The sequence below is a fragment of the Dipodomys spectabilis genome, unplaced genomic scaffold (genome assembly GCF_019054845.1).
Source record: "Dipodomys spectabilis isolate Male_0828 unplaced genomic scaffold, ASM1905484v1 ptg000288l, whole genome shotgun sequence".
Lineage (NCBI taxonomy): Eukaryota > Metazoa > Chordata > Mammalia > Rodentia > Heteromyidae > Dipodomys > Dipodomys spectabilis.
This window is the reverse complement of record NW_024870965.1, coordinates 860,751-882,333: the sequence shown is the minus strand read 5'-3', so window position 1 is coordinate 882,333 and position 21,583 is coordinate 860,751. Positions and strand designations below refer to the sequence as shown.

Here is a 21,583-nt window from a genome sequence, read left to right as displayed (position 1 = left end):
TTCTTTGTGATTGGCCCAGCTGAGGCTAGAGCGTGTGAGTGCGCATGCGCGGTGCCCAGCCCCTCAGGGTGGCGCGCTCGCCCTGCAGGGGGCGCTCGCGTGCGGCGCCCCGGGGAGCCGCAGCGCCCCCTGGAGGCTCCAGAACCCCGGGGAGCCGGGAGCCCGCACCTGAGGGGCGCCGTGTGGCCGTCAGGTACGGGGCGGGGGGTCCACGGCCAGGACAGAGGGTCCGGGCGGGAGTGAGGAGCCGGACCCGGGCTTCGGGGCCTGGGGAGAGGCGCCGGCCGGGCCGGATGCCGACCTCGTCCCAGGGTCGCTGGGCCTTGCGGGTGAGGGGCGTGCTTTGTGGGGTTTTGTTTAGTGGGCAGGCCAGCCGGGACAATGGCCCCGAGCTGGGCTGAGGGGAGTCCTGATGGCCTGTCAGCAATCCCTGCGGTGGGGTCTGCAGCCAGAAGTCCTCAGACTAACCGGAAGGAAAAGGCTGGGCAGAAGGCGAAGGTCAGGTGGTAAAGCACCAGCGTGAGGGTGAGGCCGAGCGGAAGCACAAGGCCCTGAATGCGAGCCCCAGTGCTGGGCGGGGGGAGCTACTGTGCCCTCAGAGGGGCGCCTGGGGCTAGCCCCAATCTCAGGTTTCCCACGTGCAGGGGAAAATCTGCCCGAGTAAGAGACTGCTGGGTGAGTCAGGAAGACCCGGCCTCCTTCCTTGTGAGGGTCCGGCATCTTTCCACCAATGACAAGATGACAGAGGCTCAAAGCCTGGGCACTGCTCAGCCGATGGCTTTTCTTACAGCTTAGTTATTAATTTATGTATTCCTTTGTGCTGAGGCTTGAACCCAAGGCCCAAGTACACACTAAGCAATAGTTCTACCACTGACCTACAAACCCCAGCTCCGTTCTTTTTATGTAAGTGGCCAGGTGTACCCTGCACTCACGTGGTGTGTGTGCGTGTACACGCACACACAGCTGTTAGTACTGAGGCTTGAACTGAGGGCCTCAAGCCCTTGCTTGTCTCTTTCACTCGAGGCTGATGTCCTAGTTCTTGAGTCACACCTCTGCTTCTGACGACTGATTAATTGGAGTCTCATGGGCTTTCCTGATCAAACTGGCTTCAAGTCTTGATCTTCAGATCTCAGCCTCCTGAGTAGCTAGGGTTAGCTACAGGCCTGAGCCATAGGCACCTAGCATCCAATATTTTCCCCCTTGATTGCAGAAGCTACAGCTCTCAGAAGGCCCAACTCCCACCAGGTCTGGCTGCTCTTCTCCAAGATGCAGGCTGCTGTTTCAGATGTACAAATGAATCTACCTCTGAACAAGCAAATAAAGTTTAAGTCACCAAGTCCCCAGGATCTTTTGCAATCAAGCCTTCTGGGTGAGCAGTTGGCCCCAGGCTGGGCTCTCATCTAATTACAGCAGCTCAGAAGTGGTGCTTGTGTGTAGGTTCTCGCTTGAGATGTTATTTTGTGAGCTCAAGTCCGTTCCCTTGTGACTGCCCCTTCCCCGCAGTGGTCTCTGCAGGCCAGTCCCATACCTGAGTGGGCTGGAGCTGGGCCATGACAGGACAGAGCCTGAGACCGGGAAAGTTTACTTCACTGACCACAAGCATCTCAGGAAATTCAGAGCACATCTTCAGATGCCACGTAAAAGCCAACAAACCTCTCTAATTGGCACCTGTAGTTCAGATCTACTGTTCCTAAATTTCAGGGTGTGTGTGCATGTGTGCCGCTTCCTAGAGCTTGATCTCAGGGCCTAGTCACTGTCCCTTAGCTTTTTGGCTCAAAGCTGGCTCCCTGCTGCTTGAGTCTAGTTCTATTTCTAGATTTTGGGTGGTTAACTACAGATGTATCTCACAGAACTTACCTGCTGGGGATTGGCTTTGAACTGCCATCTTCAGATCTCAGCCTCCTGAGTTGCTAGGGTTACAGGCGTGAGCCTCTGCTACCCAGCACACTTTGGTTTCTGAAGGTCATCCAAATGGCACTGTGCATACCCACACCAGAAGGAGTTGGTTCTGGACACCCAAACATCCACCCTGCTCCCTGGTGGTTTCTGAGCCTTCACGATGGCAGGGGCCTGGGGGGGGGGGAGTAAAGGGGGGAGGACAAAGTAAACAGATTCTGCCTTCCTAGGCCATCTGATCAAATCAGCTAAACTCTCCTGGATGACATCCCTTTGCAGGTCTGCGCCAGTCAGAAATAGAAGCCTATGAGTTAATTCTGCAATTTATAGACCAAAAAGACATGGTAAGAGAGTTCTTTGGGTTTCTGAGAGCTGAGGAGGAAAAATGTTTCTTTGCGTTTCAAGGATCATCTCTGGGCTTGGAAGCCACCTGCTATTCAGTGTTATTGGTGTCCAGTCTGGGGGGAACACAGGCAACCAGGGCATCAAGACTGGGTGGCTGCGCCTCAGGTCTTACGCTCCATTCCCATGTGGGTGGTGGGAGGGGGGTTTTCCTTCCTGATAGATCCCCAGAGGGCTCAGAGGGCTTCAGGATACTGGAGAGCACTGTCCAGGGTACTAAGAGACATAAAGGAACTGAAACACATATTCTTTGGCCCAATTGGCTGAATCTGGGATGTGTGTAACGGACAGAGTTCAGGGTGCTGGCCTGAGACACTGCTCGGGGACTAGCTTAGGGCCTGGGATCATCTCATCAGCAGAAGTCTTTGTGTTCTGTCCTAGTCCCAGATGGACAAGCTGAGTTTTCTCAGGGCTGTGGAGACCTTAAGTGGTGCTGTACACTCCCAACCAAATGGCTGCATGAATGATTACTATCCCCAGACCATCCTCACCAAGAAAATTGAGGTGGGAAAGATACGAGTTCTTCTGGCAGCTGATCCTCCAGGAAAATGGGGGACAATCTCGGACTCAAGGCTGACGTTTCTCTCTGAAGGGACTTCTCATTTCTTCCTGGCCCTTTTAGACATTAATCCTGGAAGAATCCACTTCGAGTTTGGGCAGCAACATTCTTCAGCAAGCCATGCTGTGCATTGTGGCCCTAAGGTTCCTTCCTACTGTGATCTTCTCATGGCCTAGGAAGGGGGTGGGGGGGCGGCAGGGGGAGGGAGGTGAATGACAAGAACATTTAGACTGGGTTGGGAGAAAGGGCCAGGCTTGGGAACTTGATTTTGGAGCTGCATGCGGCCAGACTCCATGGCTTCCCTGTGGTTTATCTGCCTGCGTGCTGGGAAGGGGGCTATGCTCATTTCACTACTGGGAGTCTATCAGAACATCCAGGGCAGGGAAGGCTCCCACTGTTTCCTGCAGAAACACAGCCCCACCTCTCACAGGCCCCGGGGTTCTGTCTCTCTCCAGCCAGGTGAAACCACCTTTCAACTTATCCCAGAAGCTGGACCTGGTCAATGCTGCCATCTCCATCATGTTCTCTCTGCCGCTCATCTTACCTAGCCTAGACAGAAAAGAGAGTGCCAGTCTCTATATCCAGGTAATCCACATCATCATCGGGGTGATTTTTGTCTTTGGGGTCACTTCCTGACCTCCCAGCTCCTTGGCCGTTCACCTCCTCTGACCTTCCTTTAGGAGTCCATGGCCCTGTGGCCTTGGTGCTGTTCAGACTGATCCTGGACTGCCTGGTCCTCACCTGCCTTTTGTGGCGTGGTCTGTGTTTTGGTACTACCCACGTGTTCTGTCACTGATGCTGACATGACAGTCTCAGCCTTAGGAGGGGACAATCTAGCAATACCACCCACAGAGCCAAGCATTGGTGGCTCACTCCTGTAATCCTAGCTACTCAAGAGACTGAGATCTGAGGCAGTTCCAGGACAGCCTGGGCAGAAGGGTACAAGACTCTTATCCCTAGTTAATCAATAAAAAGCTGGCAGTAGGGGTGTGGCTCAAGTGGTAGAGCCCTAGCTTTGAGCAAAAAAGCTAAGCAAGAGTGCAAGGCCCCAAGTTCAGGCCCCAGTACTGTCATACACCACATATACACACACATACACACACACACACACACACACACACACACACACACACACACACACACGCACACACGCACACACACACACAAATAGAACCCATAGGTTCTATGAAATAAACCAGTAGACTACCATATCTTACCAAGTATGTTTGCTTTTAAAATTAGGAATATCAGCCAGATGCTGGTGGCTCATGCCTGTAATCCTACCTACTCAGGAGGCTGAGATGTGAGGATTGTTGTTCAAAGTCAGTGGGGCAGGAAAGCCTATGAGACTCTTATCTCTAATTAAAACACCAAAAATCCAGAAGTGGAGCTGTGGGCTCAAGTGGTAGAGCACTAGCCTTGAGCAAAGGAGCTCAACAACAGTGCCCAAGCCCTGAGTTCAAGCCCCATGACCAACCAAGAAAATGAAAATTAGGAATATCTCTTGGGCTTGGCTGCAGGCAGTGGCAAAGCACTACCCTAGCATGTTCAAGGCCCTGAGGTGAGATCTCCAGAACTACAAAACACACACACACACACACACACACACAACTACCCCATCCCCCAAGTTTGGCAGAATGATTTTCTAAAGATGAGAATCCCATGGGAGCTGTCTTTGTATGGAGAGAACGGCTCACTGCCTACGAGTCATTATTTTATCATCATAAGTCAATTTAGGCTTGATCCAGCCTTCAGTGAGGCCACAAAAGATCAAGCCTGGGAGAAGACCAGAGTATGGCTGGCTCATGGCAAGATGTGGTGTGGTGTGGTGGTGGTGGTGGTGGTGGTGGTGGTGGTGGTGGTGTGTGTGTGTGTGTGTGTGTGTGGCAGAGCTGGGCTAGGTAGGGTGCTGGGGATAGAGGGAGCACCAGCACCCCTAAGGAGCCGAGCCTCCTATAACACCTCATATCTCCTCACCTTTCAGACCACCCAGGCCCTGGATGACATGTTACAAGCACTTGTGATGGAAGATATGAACCCCAACATGCTCATACTGCAAAACTTCCTGGAGGTAAAACGGGTGGAGAAACCAGGGAACCCCAAATCCTCTGTGGTTGCTTGCACTGTATGTTCGGGAGGAAGGGAAGGACGTCTGTTGACATAGTGGGTGTCACCCTAGCTCTCAAACCTCAGCTTGCAAGCATAAGCATTGCCGGAGGACGAATTCTATGTCTCCCGAAGTCTCTTGAGTGTGGCAGAACGGCAGCCATCAGACCAAGGACCTATTTCCATCCAGAACTTGGATGCTTTGGGGCCTTCATACCATGTGGACATAAAAATAGATAAATAATCTAAATAATATTTATATAAACATCAGCATTTATAGTTATTAATATTAATTATATGAAAGCAAACTAATATGTGATCGACTTATAAATATGATTGATAATTCTGAATATGATTAATTTATAAATCAATATGTATGTTAATATAAATGATATGTATATCCATGCTGGACTTTAATCTTCTTCAAGATTTCTCCCAGTGAAGTGCCTGTTACTACTCTATGATGAACATCTCCGTAGTCACCTATCCAGCTTTATATACTTTTTTTGTTTGTTTTTTGTTTTATTTTATTTTATTTGTGCCAGTACTAGGGCTTGAACTCACAGCTTTGTACTCTTGCTTAGCTTTTTTGCTCAAGGCTGGTTCTCTACCATTTGAGCCACATCTCTACATCTGGCATTTTTCTGGTTAAGTGGAGAGAAAGATCTCTCAGATTTATCTGCCCAGGCTGGCTTCAAATTATGATCCTCAGATCTCAGACTCCTGAATAGTTAGGCTTACAGGTGTGAGCTAACAGCACCCTGCCAGCCTACATTTCTATTCCTTGGAGTACCTAGGAAGCTCAAATAATTGCAGAACATTTATTTTTTATTTTATTAATAAGTAGCTGTACAAATAGATTATACTTCCATATTTCAGGTTATAAGTACAATGCATCTTAATCAATGCTACCCCTTCTTTAATTATCTTTATCTTTTTTCAAATAATTCTTAGTTATGACAATTGCCATCCCCTGAGGAGGACCAAATTGGGGGAAAAGCCAAGAGTCCCTTGAAACCAACTTTTGTGGATAGGCTAGTCATCAATTAGGGCAATATAATTTTGCATGAAACATTGCATGTTCTGGGCCCTGGTGGCTCATGCCTGTAATCCTTACTACTCAGGAGGCTGAGATTTTCATAGTTTGAAGTAACCACAGGCAGGGAAGTCCTTAAGACTTTTTGTTTTTTGCCAGTCAGTCCTGGTGCTTGAACTCAGGGCCTGGGCACTGTTCCTGAGCTTCTTTTGCTCAAGAATAGCACACAAACACTTGAGCCACAGCGCCACATCCAGCCTTTTCTGTTTATGTGGTACTGAGGAATCGAACCCAGGGCTTCATGCATACTAGGCAAGTACTCTGCCACTAAGCCACGTTCTCAGCCCTCTAATCTCTTTTTCTTTCTTTTTTGAGTTTCAAAAGCTCTTTATAAGCCATTTTGCTGCTTGCCTTTTCTTTTAGATGTGTCTTTTGAAGAACAGCAATATTCACTTTGATGAAGTGCAAATTAGGATTATTTTCCTTTATGGTTGTAATTATGCAGTCTTATCTAATACACATTTGCTTTACTGAAGGTCTCAAGTATTTTCTCATGTTTTCCTCAATAAGCTTGTAATTTTAGGTTTTAAGTGAAAATGATCAACTCTGAATTAATCTTAGTATTGGATGTCAGATATGGGTGGAGATTTATTTCCTTCCTTTCCCTTCCTTTTCCCCCTCCCTCCCTCTTTTTCTCTCTTTCTATCTCCTTCCCTCCCTTTCTATCTTCCTTCCTTTCCTCCCTCCTCTCTCTCTCTCTCTTTCCTTTCCTTTTCTTCACTTTCTTTCTTTCACACATGCATGTCCTCATGATGAGGAGAAAGGCCTCATTGCTGTTGTACGGCTGTGGTGTGATTGGGACACTTTTCAACAATTTACATCAAGCAGGACTCAGGCCCTCCCACCTAAGGGGACTGTTTCCCAGTCTTGTCAGGAAGATAGAGCAAGTTGTTATCTACCTACGGTGGCCAGATTGCCTGCCTGTGGCACTTCACCACTGCCCCTGGCAGAGCAGATAGGTTGGTATAAGCAGGCCATCAAGAGAGGGCCATTTTCCACCTCCTCCTATCCTCCTTGCCTTCTGCTTTGCAATTCTACCTCAAAGGTGCAGCTCTGTCTTTAAACCCATCCTTCAACTCAGACTCTTCAACCCGCCCTAGCTTCACCAAGCTTACCAGTGTCCCTCCTGTTTATGTTCTCGGTGGTCAGAGATGCAGAATCAAGGGAAGGCAGGCAGGGTCATGCCACGCAGAGTACTGATGGGCATCTTTCTTCTCATCCAGATCATCCTGCCTTGGGTAACCCTGTCAGAAAAAAAATACGAGCAGAACCGGGCCTTGGGCACCATGTCCCGCTTGTTGAGGTTCATCTGCAATTTTTCTGAACTGTTGGTAAGCACTCGGGGAAGGGGTGAGGCTGGCCCCACAGAGCCCTGCTTCTCTGAACCTGGGCCCCTGAGGAGAAAGAGGATCTGCAGGCTGCCAGAGGGCGAGGGACTAGAGCATCTCTTGTCGTGTTTTTGCTATTCCTTTGGGACAAGAGGCTTAATTCCTCTGTTTGGTTTGTCCTATGTCTAATGACTTCCAGTTAGCACATACCTCTCAGCCTTGGAGGTCCTAGTCTGTGCTAGGGGTCCAACTGCCCAATGGCTGCTTTGTCTCAGGGCTCTGGCCGCCCCCGGTCCTGAGTACTTATTAAGACTTTCTTGGGAGCAAGAAGGAATATGAAGCTAGGGAGGGGAGGCAAATGATTTCGTAATGTAGAGGAGAGGAGAGATTGGTGGAGGGAGCAGTAGGGAGAAAGTTCTTTCAGGATGGTGGAGAAGTCACCATTTCCTTCCTCTCCTTGGCAGCACATGTCGCTTTTCTCCATGACTGGGAAATTGATGGGCATCTTGGGTCTCCTCAGCGTGCACTCGAACCATGAGGTCAGCATGGAGGCATCAGAGGCCTTGCATTACTTGTTCAAAATCCTTGTGCTTCAGAGAAGTAAGTGTTCAAACCTGAGCGCCCCTTCACTGAATAGCAGGAGCAAGTGAGTACTGTGTGCATTAGATGCCACATTGTGCCAGACACATCCCAAAGGACCATGCCCTCTGATGTGGGCATAGATGCCCAGAACTGGGAAGAACAATGATCAATTACAAGTAGGTTGGAGAATTACCTGGATGAGTTCCCAAACCCATTGCTGAACCAAGAGATTCTTGGGTGGAGTTGGGGGTGGGGAGAGAATTTGCAAACTGGGTGCTGGTGGCTTGCACCTATAATCGTAACTATTCAGCAAACTGAGATCTGGGGATTACAGTTCAAAGCAGCCTGGACAGGAAGTCCAATGAACTGCTGGCTTTGAGCCAAAACGCTAAGGGACAGTGCCCAGTACTGGCAGAAACAACAGTAACAACCCCCAAAATCAAAACCTTACAGCCACCAACAGGATCAACAGTGCCAATCAGCTGTCCCGTCCTTATTGCTAGGCCTAGGAGACAGGAGCATCCTTTCTTAGGGAACAAACCTAATCCTTGAGCTAGTCCCTCTCCATTCTGGGAAAACCAAATATCCATTCAACTACATCCACAGGGGGCCAGGGAGAATTTGCAAATACCTCCCAAAGGAAGTTTCTGAGGCTCTGGCTTGTAGAGGTTCAATAGGGATATGGTGATGGGGTTAGTCTACATTTGGACATGGTACAGGATGCTGGTTAGTTCTAGTTAACTCTCCATTCTGGTGGGCTAATGTTATTTCATCCATTTGACTCTTTGGGTCTCTCTGAGGCTTGGTGATGAGCCAGGGTAGTGTGTGTTCCTCATCCCTGCTAAGGCCTTGCCCCTTAATTGCCATTTTTGGATTGGAGGTGTAAAAGCGAAGATAGAAGAGATCCTGAAGGACTTACAGAAACATTTCCGCAGACAGTGGCTCTTCAGCATGCAGGACCTTGCACTGGTAACTCTCCTGCCACTGTGCGCCATGCGCCAGGGAACCGGGAGGGCACGGGAGAGGAGAAATTGCAGTTTGTGTGGGGCCTCTAGGGTTGTAATCCCCCAGAGTTCAAGGCCTCACACAGTGGGTTGTACTTGATTGAAGTTTGATGTCCTGAGGCTTTTGGAATGAAGTGTAGTCAACTGTATTCTTCATTTGCAGATCGTGCCTTTGCACTTTTAGCCATGGCCTACCTCTAAGCATATCCATTTAGCAATGGTGTATGGGATACGTTAAGTATGGTGTCCCAGGCTCAGGCTGCCAAAACCACTCTTGCTAGGAGTCAGCCTTTGACCTTTCCTCTCCCTCCCTTCCTGACATCTAGTTGAATACCATGTCTGTCCACTCTGCCTCCTAAGTCTGCCCTGCACAGCCGATCCTGGCTATTGTGATTCAGTCCACCATCGTCCCTTGCTAGTATGGGAGCTTGCTATGGCTTCTCACCCACAGATAGTCCTGTTTCCATCCATGCTCCTGTCACACCATTTTCGACATGACAAAAAACTATTTCTAAACTACTGAGTTGGGCTCTGGTGTTGCACTCGTATAGTCCTAGCTAGCTACTCAGGAGGCTGAGATCTGAGGATCATGATTCAAAGCCAGCCTGGGCAGAAAAGTCTGTGAGACTCTTATTTCTAATTAACAACCAAAGAGCCAGAAGTAGAGTTGTGGCTCAAGTGGTAGAGCGCTAGCCTGGAGCAAAAAAAAAAAGCTCAGGGACAGCACCAAGGCCTTGAGTTCAAGCACCAGGAGTGGCATAAAAAATAAAGTACAAACCTCATTGTGATGCCCCCTCCCCTCTCCAGAGCACCGAGTCGCCATTGTCTTTATTCTCAAGTCTGAACTGCCTCGTGGCACCCCAGGCCTTGGGTGGCTTGGTACCTGCTGTAACTGTCCTGTCTTAGCTTGCCTCCATTCTCCTTTCCCACCTGGCCCAGGTCTCCCTGAAGGCTCCAGTAGTGGGACTGAGTTCCTGGCCTTTGTGCCAGGCATCTTGCTCACAGTCTTTCCCAGCTCTCAGCAACACAACCAGGCACCAAGTGGTCACCCGTGTCATTGAGTGCTCAAGCCTCACGTAGGACACAGGGACATCTGCTGTCCAAGATGGCAGTTCTCCTTGCTTTGGAAGGATGTAAACTCCCTAGATACCTGAACTCATTGCCAATGGACGCGTCTACTGGCACACCGAGTTGAAAATAGAAACACCTTTGCCACTGTCCTCTGTACCCCACGGATCCCTCCTGGGGACTTCAGAACAGGCAGGGGCTGACCAGGGCCTGAGTCCCAGGGTGGCATGCTGACCCTGGCATGACAGTTCTTCTCTTCTTCAGTTCTTCAGGAAGTACTTGACCCCTTCGGAGAGAGCTGATGTGATCATCGTGGCTATAGAAGCCATGGCAAGTACCGACATCCAGGATACCCGGGCGGCCTCCAAAGTGTTTAAGGTCCTCCTGAAACACACGATCCCAGAAATCGGAAAGGTAGTCTCCCCGGGGCTCTCCCCCAAAATCTGCTCAAGATTCTTCTGGATTTTTTTTTTCCTTTCAGTTGTGGGTCTTGAACTTAGGGCCTGTTCAAGGTTAGCTAGCACTCTACCACTTGAGTCACAGGGCCACTTCTTGTTTCCTGGTAGTTAGTTGGAGATAAGAGTCTCGTGGACTTTCCTGCCTGAGCTGGCTTTGCTCTGCAATGTCAGCCTCCTGTGTAGCTAGGATTACAGGCGTGAGCCACCGGTGCCTGGCTTTTTCATTTTTAAGTCTAATTCTGTTTTATTTCTTACCTGAGTTTAAGGCATTCCAGTGTTTTCGTGCAGAGGAAAAAGCGAAGTGATGAGCTTCTGCAATCGTGCAGAGGCGTTTTCATGGAGAGGGTGAGGTGGAGGATGGGGCGGTCATCCAGCTTCCATCTGTAGCAGGAAGGGAAGAACCGAGTCCCAGTTCTAGCAGATTGCCGTGAGCTCCCAGGACCAGGAGAGATTCCTGACATCCTGTCAGCTCCCAGGAAGTGCACATAAGTTAGGCACGTAGTACCCTCAGGAGGCAAAGGCACAGTGGGCGACAGAGGTGGATGTGAAGGTGGAAGATACAGAAACAGAAATGAGACATATAACAGAAGCAGAAGAAATAGAAATAGGCATAGACAAATGCTTCTCTACTAATGATGGCATAATGTCCCAACACATCCATTGTGAAGCGGAAATGCCGGATGTGAAAAAGGCATTTAATAGACCCAGTCTCCCCACTTCCCACTTAGCAGCACTACACTGTAAAGTCTCAGAGTTTCCCCTGTGGTCCATTGTGACTGGGCCTTCTGCTCTCAGCCAACGCCCAAGGATTCTTTTTAAAAAGGACATAAGAAAATTCACACTTTCAGGAATGGCTTCTACTGAATATGTATTGCTTTGGGACTGTCATAAAGTTAAAAGCTGTGTATCTGTGTTTATGTGTGTGTACACTTATGAAGTCACTGACCTAGTAAAATAATGCACAGATACTCTATCTATCAGAGATGGAATTGGCCCTCAGGACAATTAAGACAGCATAATGTCTCACCTGTTCTCTTCATGAAATCATTGTAAAAGATCCTGGGGACTGATGGCCGCATTCACTGCCCCATGTGCTTGTGGCGTCTCTGCGTAGGTGCTGCTGCATTCCAGATCTGACCTTTTGCACCTCAGTGGCCTGCAAGCCATGCAGCTGATGGCGCTCTGACTCAAGCAGACAGCTGGTGACAGGCTCTTAGAGTTGAAGGGGTCCTCAAGGCCCCAAACTCCACTTCTTACCTGAGGCTTGGGATCCCTCCTAAAGCCATCTCTGGCCCATAGGCAGCCAAACTCTGCCAGAAGCAACATGGAGGACCTCATTATTTGAACCCACCGCTCATTTTACTTGTGATTCACTTACAAAATAATGCATTTTGAACTAACAAAAATTATATATATTAGCTGGACACAAGTGGCTCATACCTGTACCGCTAACTACTCAGGAGCCTGAGATTTGAGGATCACATTAGACAAATCAGAGAAAGTCTTGTCTCAATTAACCAGTAAAATGCCAGATGTGGAGGGTGTAGTAGAGTGCCATCTTTGAGCAAAATAACTAAGAGAGAGTGTCTGGACCCTGAGCTCAAGCCCCAATATGGACACACACACACACACACACACACACACACACACACACACACACACATATACATGCGCACACACACATACACATGAACCCTTTTCAGAGGTCACACAGTGAGTTCACTGAGAGGTGAAATTCAAATCCAGGAAATGTGACTTTAGGAGCCACGAGGTCCACGAGGCTGTCTCTGGTCCATACACCAGTAAACAGCAAGGACTGTGTCCTTCCTCCAAGTCGCTCATGATGTGGTGTCCAGACACAGTCCAGTCATTCCCCCTTGAATGTGCTTTATTTCTTGCTCTTGTTTGGGGGAGTGTGGGCAGTACTCAGGTCTGACTGGGAGAGTTTTGACAGTACTTGGGTTTGACTTAGGACCTTTCACTTCTAGGCAGGCAGTCTACCACACAAGCCTCTCCTCCGACCCTTTGCACTCTAGTTATTTTTTTGACATAGTCTTGAGTTCTGGACCACAGCCTTCCTATTTATGTTTCCTATTTATGTCATCGCTGGGATGACAGATGCATGCTACTACTTTTATTTCTGTTGAGATGGGGGTCTTTTTGTCCAGGGTCCCTCTAAACCTCAGTTCCCCAGTCTTAGCCTTCCAAGTAGCTAAGGTTGCAGGCATAAGCCACTGTACTTGTTTTCTATTTGCCCCTCTGAAAGTATGGGGACCTAAGTGCCATGGGAGTGTCTGACCAGGACAGAGTGCAGTAGGACAGAGTCTCTGCAAGCATTGTGGGCAGCCCCATTGATCAAGTGGGTGTCTGAGGAGCTGGCCTCAAGAAGAGTGAAAGAGCCTTTCTCTTTCTCATTTCAGGTGCCAGAGATCATCCAGTATATTTACTACCACATGAGCAACATCACAGAGATCACATCCCTGAATGCCATAAAGAAGATCTTTCACATGTTCGCCCAGTCCTACACTGATGAAGTCATCCTGACGCTGATTAAGATAGAAGATCAGTCACAGAAGTAAGGCACTGCCGGCTGCAGGCCTTGAACCCCAATGGCCCTTTGACTTGCTTATTCTGAAAATGGATTCAGTTTGTTTGGAGGGGGTGGTATTGGGGTTTAAACTTGGAGCTTGCACTTGCTTGGCTTGCTTGCTTGGCTGGTGTTCTACCACTTGAGCCATACCTCCATCCCTGGTTTTTATTTTGCTGATTATGTTAGAGATGTAATTTCATGAACTTTTCTGCCCAGGCTAGCTTTGAACTATGTTCCTCAAGACCTGTGTTTCCTAAGTAGCAGAGGAGCTCAGATTACAGGCATAAGCCACCAGCATCTAGCATCTGTTTAATTTCTTCTTTTTTTTTTTTGGTTGGTCGTGGGGCCTGAACCCTGGGCCTGGGCGTTGTCTCTCAGTTCTTCAGCTCAAGGCTAGCGTTCTACCCCTTGAGCCACTTCCGGATTTTTCTGCTTATGTGGTGCTGAGGAATCAAACCCAGAATCTCATGCATTCAAGGCAAGCACTCTACCACTGAGCCACTTTCCCAGCCCCCATCTATTTAATTTTTAATAATTTGTTACTTACTTGGAGGGCAGTAATTTTTTTTTTTTTTTTTTTTTTTTGGTCGGTTGGCCTGGGCACTGTCCCTCAGCTCAAGGCTCAAGGCTAGTGTTCTAGCACTTGAGCCACAGTGCCACTTCTGGATTTTTCTGCTTACGTGGTGCTGAGGAATCGAACCCAGGGCCTCATGCATGCAAGGCAAGCACTCTACCGCTGAGCCGCCTTCCCAGCCCGAGGGCAGTGATTTTAAGAGTAGCATGACTTATTGCAGAAAAAATAATTGGAAAGCATGTTAAGTTTAGAAAAAGCAAAACAACAAAAAAATCAAGTTCCACTCAATGCACCTTCTGCTGTCACTTGGGAATCATTTGTATTTTTTCCACCTCTTTTTTTTTTTTTTGGTCCAGTCATGGGGCCTGAACTCTGGGCCTGGGCACTGTCCCTCAGCTCTTCAGCTCAAGGCTAGCGCTCTACCACTTGAGCCACAGCGCCACTTCCGGCTTCTTTCTTTTTGCTTATGTGGTGCTGAGGAATTGAACCCAGGACCTCAGGCATGCAAGGCAAGCGCTCTACCATTAAGCCATCTTCCCAGCCCTTTTCCCACCTCTTAACAGAGTGTTACAAAATACATAGTCAAGACTATAGTTTGCCAATTTGTATGTTTTTTTTATTTAACATTGTATGGCATTTCCCTTTTGTTAAAACCCTTTTGTAAGTATAATTTTAAGGCTTCCTGATATTACATTGTGTGGCTGTACTACTATAGTTTCTTTTTGTTAATTTTTTAAAAGTTACTTTGGTGAGTACTGGCACCTCACTCCTGTAATCCTGGCTACTCAGGAGGTTGACATTTAAGGATTATAGTGCAAAGCCAGCTTGGGCAGGAAAGTCCATGGGACTCTTATCTCCAGTTAACCAGCAAAAAAGACTAGAAGTAGAGCTGTGGCTCAAGAGGTAGAGAGCAGTACCCAGGACCTAAGTTCAAGCCCCAGGACTGAGCACAAGCATGTGCACACACACATGCATACACACACACACAGACATGGCCATGACTTTTAGAGGATATTAAACAGAATTGCTTCAAATTTTGCTATGCTATTTTGTAGAAATGAATGAGCAGTTGTGTATGGTGTTGCCAGGACTAGATATGGTGAGATCTGCCAGGCAAAAATTTTAAAAGAAAAGAAAAAGTCATATGGGTTGAGGCTAGAAAATCTTCAGACTTGGCCTGTGTGGTGGTCCTGCATGGGGCTTGTGCTTGTGTGCTTGTGTGCGTGTGTGTGTGTGTGTGTGTGTGTGTGTGTGTGTGCGCGCGCACGTGTGCGCGCGTGCATAGGTTGGTAAGGAAAGCTTGGAGAGAACTCCAGGGCTGGGACTTGAGCAAGGACTTGAGCAGGTGCACTTAAATGTGGTTAATAAGCTTTGGTCTCAGATGTTTTCTTAATTCAGGCTTGCAGGCCAGGGGAAAATCTTCTGATTTATCTATACACAAGTTAGCAAAGAGGGGAGGGCTGCTGTGATGTGAAGGTGAATGGGAGGAAAGGACAGAGGACCATGAAGGGAGATGATGAGCTAGGAGGAAGCAAGCCGGGCGCTGTACTACTGGAGGCTTGGGCGAAGGAGCCAGAGCCCTTCCCCAAAGCATTATGGCACCAGTAGTGTGTGCATCTCTGGTCTAACCTAGCTGTTCTGGCTCTGCAGAGGAGTGCGCCAGCCTTGGGAAATCCTAGCATCCTTCCCCAAAGACTACGAGCTGATCCTGGAGCATCTGCTGCAGAGGCTGAAGCCACCTGTGGAAGAGGAGTCTGGCCGCAGGCCAGAGCTCTCCCCGCTCATTGTACGAGGGCTGGCAGAGGGGCTGGGGGCTGGCAAGGTGACCCCTTGTGCTTGGCTGTCTTGAGCTCTGAGGACCTTTACCTTTTGGCTGTGGCTGTTGGATGGCACATTTTAATGGCAGAGTCTTGGGGTTGGGCTGAGGGCTGTGTTCTGGGTCTCACCCAGAAAACGCCTTATGAGCGATGAGCGCCATGGGGTTCACTGAGCAAGCCAAGCCCATCCTCAAGATTGCCTGCATGAAGGGACTTCCTGGTGACAGGGAGGTGATGGCATCCTCTCTCTCCTCCTCCAGGCCACCAGGGCCGTCCACGAGCTGCTGCTGGAGCCCAGCCGGCGCCTGGAGGTGCAGACTTTCTTCTCGTCCCTCTTCCTAGCACTGCTGTTCCGGATCTCCTTTCTTGTGTTCGAAGGGAGGGCCGAAGCAATGGAAGATCAACCCTACGAAACGAAGTGGGTGAACCCCATCAGGTACACTGGGCCTTGGCCAGCACTGTCATGTGCTGCCTCCTGGACACAGCCCACTTTTTCACACACACACTCGCCCCTACCATGTCACTCACACGTCATCACCGGGTGCACTGGACTCTTCAGAACAGACTTAAAAAGCTGGCTCACTAGGCTGATGCAGAGAGTCAGGACCAAAGTGAAATAAAAAGATTTCTGGGCCCACAGGCCTGAATTCTATCCTTCTCCCCCTCCCCCACCTGCCCCCAGATCTGCATTACCTGAAGACCCCATAGGGTCTCCACACTCTTATCTGGCAGATGTAGTCTTGGGGGTAAGGGCTGTCCTAACAGGTTGCAGTTCATGGTTCACAGGAGGCCAGGAGGATGAGGAGCACAGGGAGAGGCTGACTTCCCACCTGCCTTTTGTTCCTTCCCCAGTTTTTCCACAGACACCCTGAAGACCTTGATAAGCAGTTCAGGGTACGGGGACCACGTGGTTTACATCCAGGAGCTTGGAGGTTGGGAGCGGCTTATGGATCCTGAAACCCACTACGAAGGAGTCACTCTGCTGGCCAGGTGGGCTGTGACTGTGAAGTCCCTGGCTAGAGAACCGTCTGTGTTCTTGGTCCAGTCCTGTAGCCTGGGCCTCATCCTGAGCTCCATGTGTCTACAGATCCCTGGTGGTCAAGAACTGCTGGCACAACCGCCCCATCTTCAGCCTCCTCATCAGGACCCTCCAGGATCTGGACTGTACCAGTCACGTGACAGCCTTGGTGCTGCTGGCAGAGGTGCCTGGGGCAGGGTGGGAGGAGAGGGCAATGAAGATGGTCCTCTGGGAGGCTTCCTCCAGGGAGGACCACTGGGGACAGCGGTGGCCTGGTCCTGTCCTGGCCTCACTGAAGTTCTAGGGGACATTCTGATGGCACATCATTCTGTTTCCTTCAGTTAGAGGCATTGCTTCTTTCTTCCTTCCTTCCTTTCTTTCTTTCTCTTTGTTTTTTTTTTTTGTTGTTGTTGTTGTTGGTCATGGGGCTTGAACTCTGGCCTGGGCGCTGTCCCTCAGCTCTTCAGCTCAAGGCGAGCACTCTACCATTTGAGCCACAGCGCCACTTCCAGTTTTCTGGTGGTTCATTGGAGATAAGAATCTCACGGACTTCGCTTCCCAGGCTGGCTTTGAACCACGATCCTCAGATCTCAGCCTCCTGAGTAGCTAGGATGACAGGCGTGAGCCACCGGCACCTGGCTGGTTCTTTCTTGACTTTCAAGGCAGTTTTACCCTGACAGACTTTCTGGAGCAACACAGCTCTGCCTTTCAGCCACTTCAGCCCCGACTGACCTTTGAAAACTAATCTTTGATCATCATCCCTGAGTAACTCAGTAGAATTCAGTCATTTTCCAGGAAACACAATGTGTAGAAGATTTAGAAAATATGGGGGGAAAATGTAAGAGGTTATAAAACTGTTATGTTGCTGGGTACCGATGGCTCACACCTTAATCCTAGCTACTCAGGAGGCTGAGATCTGAGAATCACAGTTGGAAACCAGCCTGGACAGGAAAGTCCTTGAGACTCATATCTCTAAGTTACCTCCAGAAAACCAGAAATGAAGCTGTGGCTCAAGTGGTAGAGTGCTAGCTTTGAGCAAAAGCATACGGGGACAGCACTCAGGCCCTGAGTTTAAGCCCCAGGACCAACACACACACACACACACACACACACACACACACACACACGCCTAGATACTCATGAAAATTCCGTTTTTCAATTCCCTGTTCCACCTCCTTGATAAGCTTTTCCTAAATGAATCAACACACATTTCTGATCATCTGTGCATGGCTACCACCACAACCAAGGCCTGGATTTTTTTTTTGTACCAGTACTCGAGCTTGAACTCAGGGCCTGAGTGATATCTTTTTGCTCTTTTGCTCAAGGCTGCCATTCTATCCTTTGAGCCACAGCTCCATTTCTGACTTTTGGGTGGTTTAATTGCAGATTAGAATCTCATAGACTTTCTTGTCTGAACTGGTTTTGAACCACAATCCTCAAATCTCAGCCTTCTGTGTAGCCAGAATTTCAGCAGTGAGCCACTGGCACTTGGCTATTAATTGGCCTTTTAACTAAGCTTTGGCCTTTCTAATAATACTTCCAAATCTAATAAGAAGAAATCTAGATTCCAAGTTGTGTTCTCTTTGCCCGCCTTTCAGTCTTTCTTGGCTTCTTGCAGCTGCTCCACTGCCCGGATGTGAGCTCCAATGTGGATGACATTGCCACCCATATTCTGGCAAGCTGGTTCAAGAGCGAGGAGCTCGCCACAGTGAAAGTCCTGCTGCAGGTGACGGAGACCTTCGCGAAGCACAAGAACTTGGTAAGTGGGGCAGGGGCCAAGGCCATGCTCGCCCTCAGGAGATGTTAGGTGCAGTTGTAGACGGAGTGGAACACACTCTTGGAATTGAAAGCAAATCCTTATAGTCCCCAGGGACAGGATGGGGGTGGAGCCATTCATACTTAACTCCTTATAGGAGTTGTATTTAACTCCTTGGGAGAGTTGTTCTGTGGACCACTTGAGAGATTAACTCAGCCAATCCCAGGATCCCAGATGTTTCCTACAGGTCCCTGGAGATTGGGATCATCATCAGGGACAAGGAAGGCAGGGGGAGGGGAACAGGATGTAGTGGAAGTGGGGCCTCCTCTGGAATGTCTCCTTACGAGGGACAAAAAGCACCTGCCCGAGTGCTCTCCTGTGACAGGATGGCTGCTGGTAGAAGGAGACGACCCTCAATCTACCACTCACTGGCTGTCCGGTCCCAGGTCAGGCATGCAAGAGCCTGTGAGGGACTGGCCTGCAGTGGGAGCGGCCAGCGGGAATGGTTTCGGGACTCGCTCCCTCCACAGCTGCGACGGCTGGGCATCCTGCAGCCCCACGTGCTCAACTGCTGCTACTCCTCCAACCCTGACATTGTGATGGAGACCTTCCTGACGCTGCAGCGCCTCCTGCAGGACCTCAAGTGGCAGTACTCCTCTTCCTTCCTCACTCAGCTGGCCTTCATGCTGTCCACCTTCTTTGAGGCGGTGAAGTCTCCCCTGGGGGCTGGGTGATGAGGGCGTGGGCGGGGCTTTGCCAGAGGGCTTCTCATCCTCATAGCCTGGGACACTGGGGAAGAAGTGTCCTTTCCACCCAGGAGTCCCAGCCTCTGCGCTTGAAGGCCTTCCAGATTTATGCAAGTCTCCTGACCAAGACCAAGAGGAATGTCCTCATCTTCCCCCTGAGGCACCAGTTCCTCAACTTGATAGTCCTCCTGGTGCTACACATGAAGGACGAGAACATGGAGGTGCGCCAGGTGAGAGGCCAGGCCGAGGGGCCGAGGTTGGCCCCAGGTGTTGTGGGAGGTCAAGGCCTAGCAGGTAAACTGGGGGCTCACTCCGCATGACACTGAAGAAACCTGTTAGACTCTGACCTCAGAGATGGTCAGCCCCCCTCCCTGTGTCCCTCATGTGGAGCCTCTTGTTTCCCCAGATCTGCCAGTACAGCCTCTACAAGACAGCCACCATCCTGGGCTGGTCTAGGCTCAAAGCAGTCTTTGTCAACCACGATGTGTTTACCATCCTCAGAGCCCTGGTAAGCCAGCAGCCAAGTGGCCCTCGTGCCCGTGTGTTGAGGGTGGGCACCCCCACCAAGGAGTAGGCAGGGTAATGCTTGGACAGAGAGAAGGGACCAAGAGAGCAGAGCCAGGTAAGGCCGGGCTGAAGCAGGGCTGTGGATCAAGCCCGTATGGTGGTATTGGGCTTTGTACACATGGGGATGCCAGTGGCCTGGGCAATCCAGGAAGGCTTCATGGGGGAAGAAGATGGCAGGTGCCAGAGCACAAGGGGTGGAGACGTAAAAGGTTAGTGAAAGATTTTTTTTTAATACTCAGAAGATCATTGAAGTTTAGCGTCAAGATGGCTGGAAGGGCGGGAGGCCTGGCAACTTGCCCTTGCTGCCACCTACCACCTCTTCTCACAGCTGCAGCAGGAGACAAACAAAGCCCCCTGGTTTCTGAAGCAGTGCATAGTTCTCTTCAAGAGCCCCCAGACCCCCATCCGCCTGATAGCTGTGTGGTTTGCAGGTATGGCCTCTGGCTGCTTGGGACCAGGCTGTCCTTGAGCAGGGTTCTCTGAACAGGCCAGGGACCTGGTGTAGGAGGACTGATTATGGGATGCATGGGGGTCCTGCTGGACTGCCTCCCCCTGCTCCCTGCTCCTGCACTGAACCTCTGGGTTTGGTTCCAGGGCCAGGGGGCTCCCGAAGGGTGGAGCATCAGGGCTGAGGGTGCTGCTGTGGGGAGGGGACCCGGGGACCTGCCTCCCTCCACCCCACGGGCCTGCAGGGAACCAAGGGAAGCAATTTTGACTTTCTAGGGGAAGGGGGAGTCCAGACCTGAGGCTGGTGGCCAAAGGAGGGATGGATGGACAGACAGAGGGAGGATGTGTGAACAGTGAGGCGCTGGAGAGCACTTGCAGCCGGGGGCCCTGGGATTTGGAGGGGGGACTGAGGGGCCTCTGTGTGACCCCGCGCAGGCCAGATCATCCAGGTCCTCAACCAGGAAGAGGTGGATGAGATCGAGGAAGAGTATTCCTGTGAGTAGAGCTCCCGTCCCCCCTGCTTGCCTTGCTGAGGGCGCCCGCGTCGGCACGAAGCCGGGAGCCAGGGGAAGGAGGCAGGGTGATGCGCAGAGACAGTCACTCCAGAAGGAGGGAAGAGAAAGCTCATCCCCAAGGCGCTTAGGTTTTGGGGTGTTGGTCTGGGCCCATATTCATTCTGCACCCTCACTGCCCTTGTCAGCCAGGGAGGTGCAGCTCTTCCTTGGAGAGACCACCACCGTCTTCACTGGGGGGCCCCGGGGTTCCTGCCTCGCCCCTCCGGAGAGCACAGGCGGCTCATGCTGTCCCGGTCCCTCTCGGATGCGTCCTTCACACGCCCTCCTTCCCCTCACGCCGACTTTCCACACGTGTCCCTGGCTCGGTGGCTCCCGGTGTGGCTCTGCGCCTGCCGGTCACTTGTCGTCCCAGTCACTTGTCCTGGTGGTCGCTTGTCCTGGCGGGTTTTTTCAGAGCTTTTCTCCTGGAGGAGGAGGCAGAGCTGGGGGGGGGGGGCGGTGGGGGGAGACGGGAAGACCGAGGCGTGCGCGAGGGCTGCAGGATGCAGAGCAGCGGCCTCGCCTCATCCTGAGCCTGGGGCAGCTTTGGGGTCTTGGTTGCAACAAAGCAGAATTCTAGAAGAGACTCACTCACGCCCCTCTTCCTTCCCAGAAGCAGGGCTGGGGCCGTGTGCCCATTCGTTCTCTGTCCACAGCTCCATCTGGAACTGTGTCTGTGTGTCTGTGTTACAGCCTTAAGGCTCATGGAGAAAGACCCGGACCCCATGGTCAGCTGCCTCACCAGGCAGACTCTCTACGTCCTGGAAGCCAAGGACCAGCTGCTGCGGGCCCAGCCCCGCAGGTCCGGCCTCTGCTGGAGGAGACCCCAAAGGAGCTACTTTTAAACCTGTCACCCCAGATTCCAGATGGAGACCTGGCTCTAAGACTGACAGCGGAGCTTTGTTAATAAAACGGAAAGCAAGCACTTTTGTGGAAATGTCAGTTCTTGGCCACGCGAGCTGCTCTGTCTGCAGCGAGCATCCGGGTCAGGCTGGCTACTTCCTCCTCCCTCCCT

At 50.5% G+C, this 21,583-nt stretch overlaps 1 protein-coding gene across 1 annotated transcript; it reads left to right on the top strand.

The window, feature by feature from the left end:
- Positions 1-44: 44 nt before the first annotated feature.
- Positions 45-21,413, top strand: LOC122126721 (maestro heat-like repeat-containing protein family member 7). Its single transcript, XM_042701183.1, has 23 exons — positions 45-193; positions 1,516-1,637; positions 2,176-2,240; positions 2,680-2,802; positions 2,921-3,000; positions 3,313-3,442; positions 4,842-4,928; positions 7,283-7,390; positions 7,852-7,987; positions 8,850-8,938; positions 10,306-10,455; positions 12,920-13,074; positions 15,314-15,449; positions 15,741-15,916; positions 16,333-16,470; positions 16,568-16,682; positions 18,117-18,257; positions 18,785-18,961; positions 19,072-19,230; positions 19,407-19,508; positions 19,896-19,998; positions 20,450-20,509; positions 21,262-21,413. The coding sequence occupies exons 1-23, from the start codon at positions 45-47 to the stop codon at positions 21,411-21,413; spliced, it is 2,853 nt and encodes a 950-aa protein (XP_042557117.1).
- The last annotated feature ends 170 nt before the right edge of the window (positions 21,414-21,583 follow it).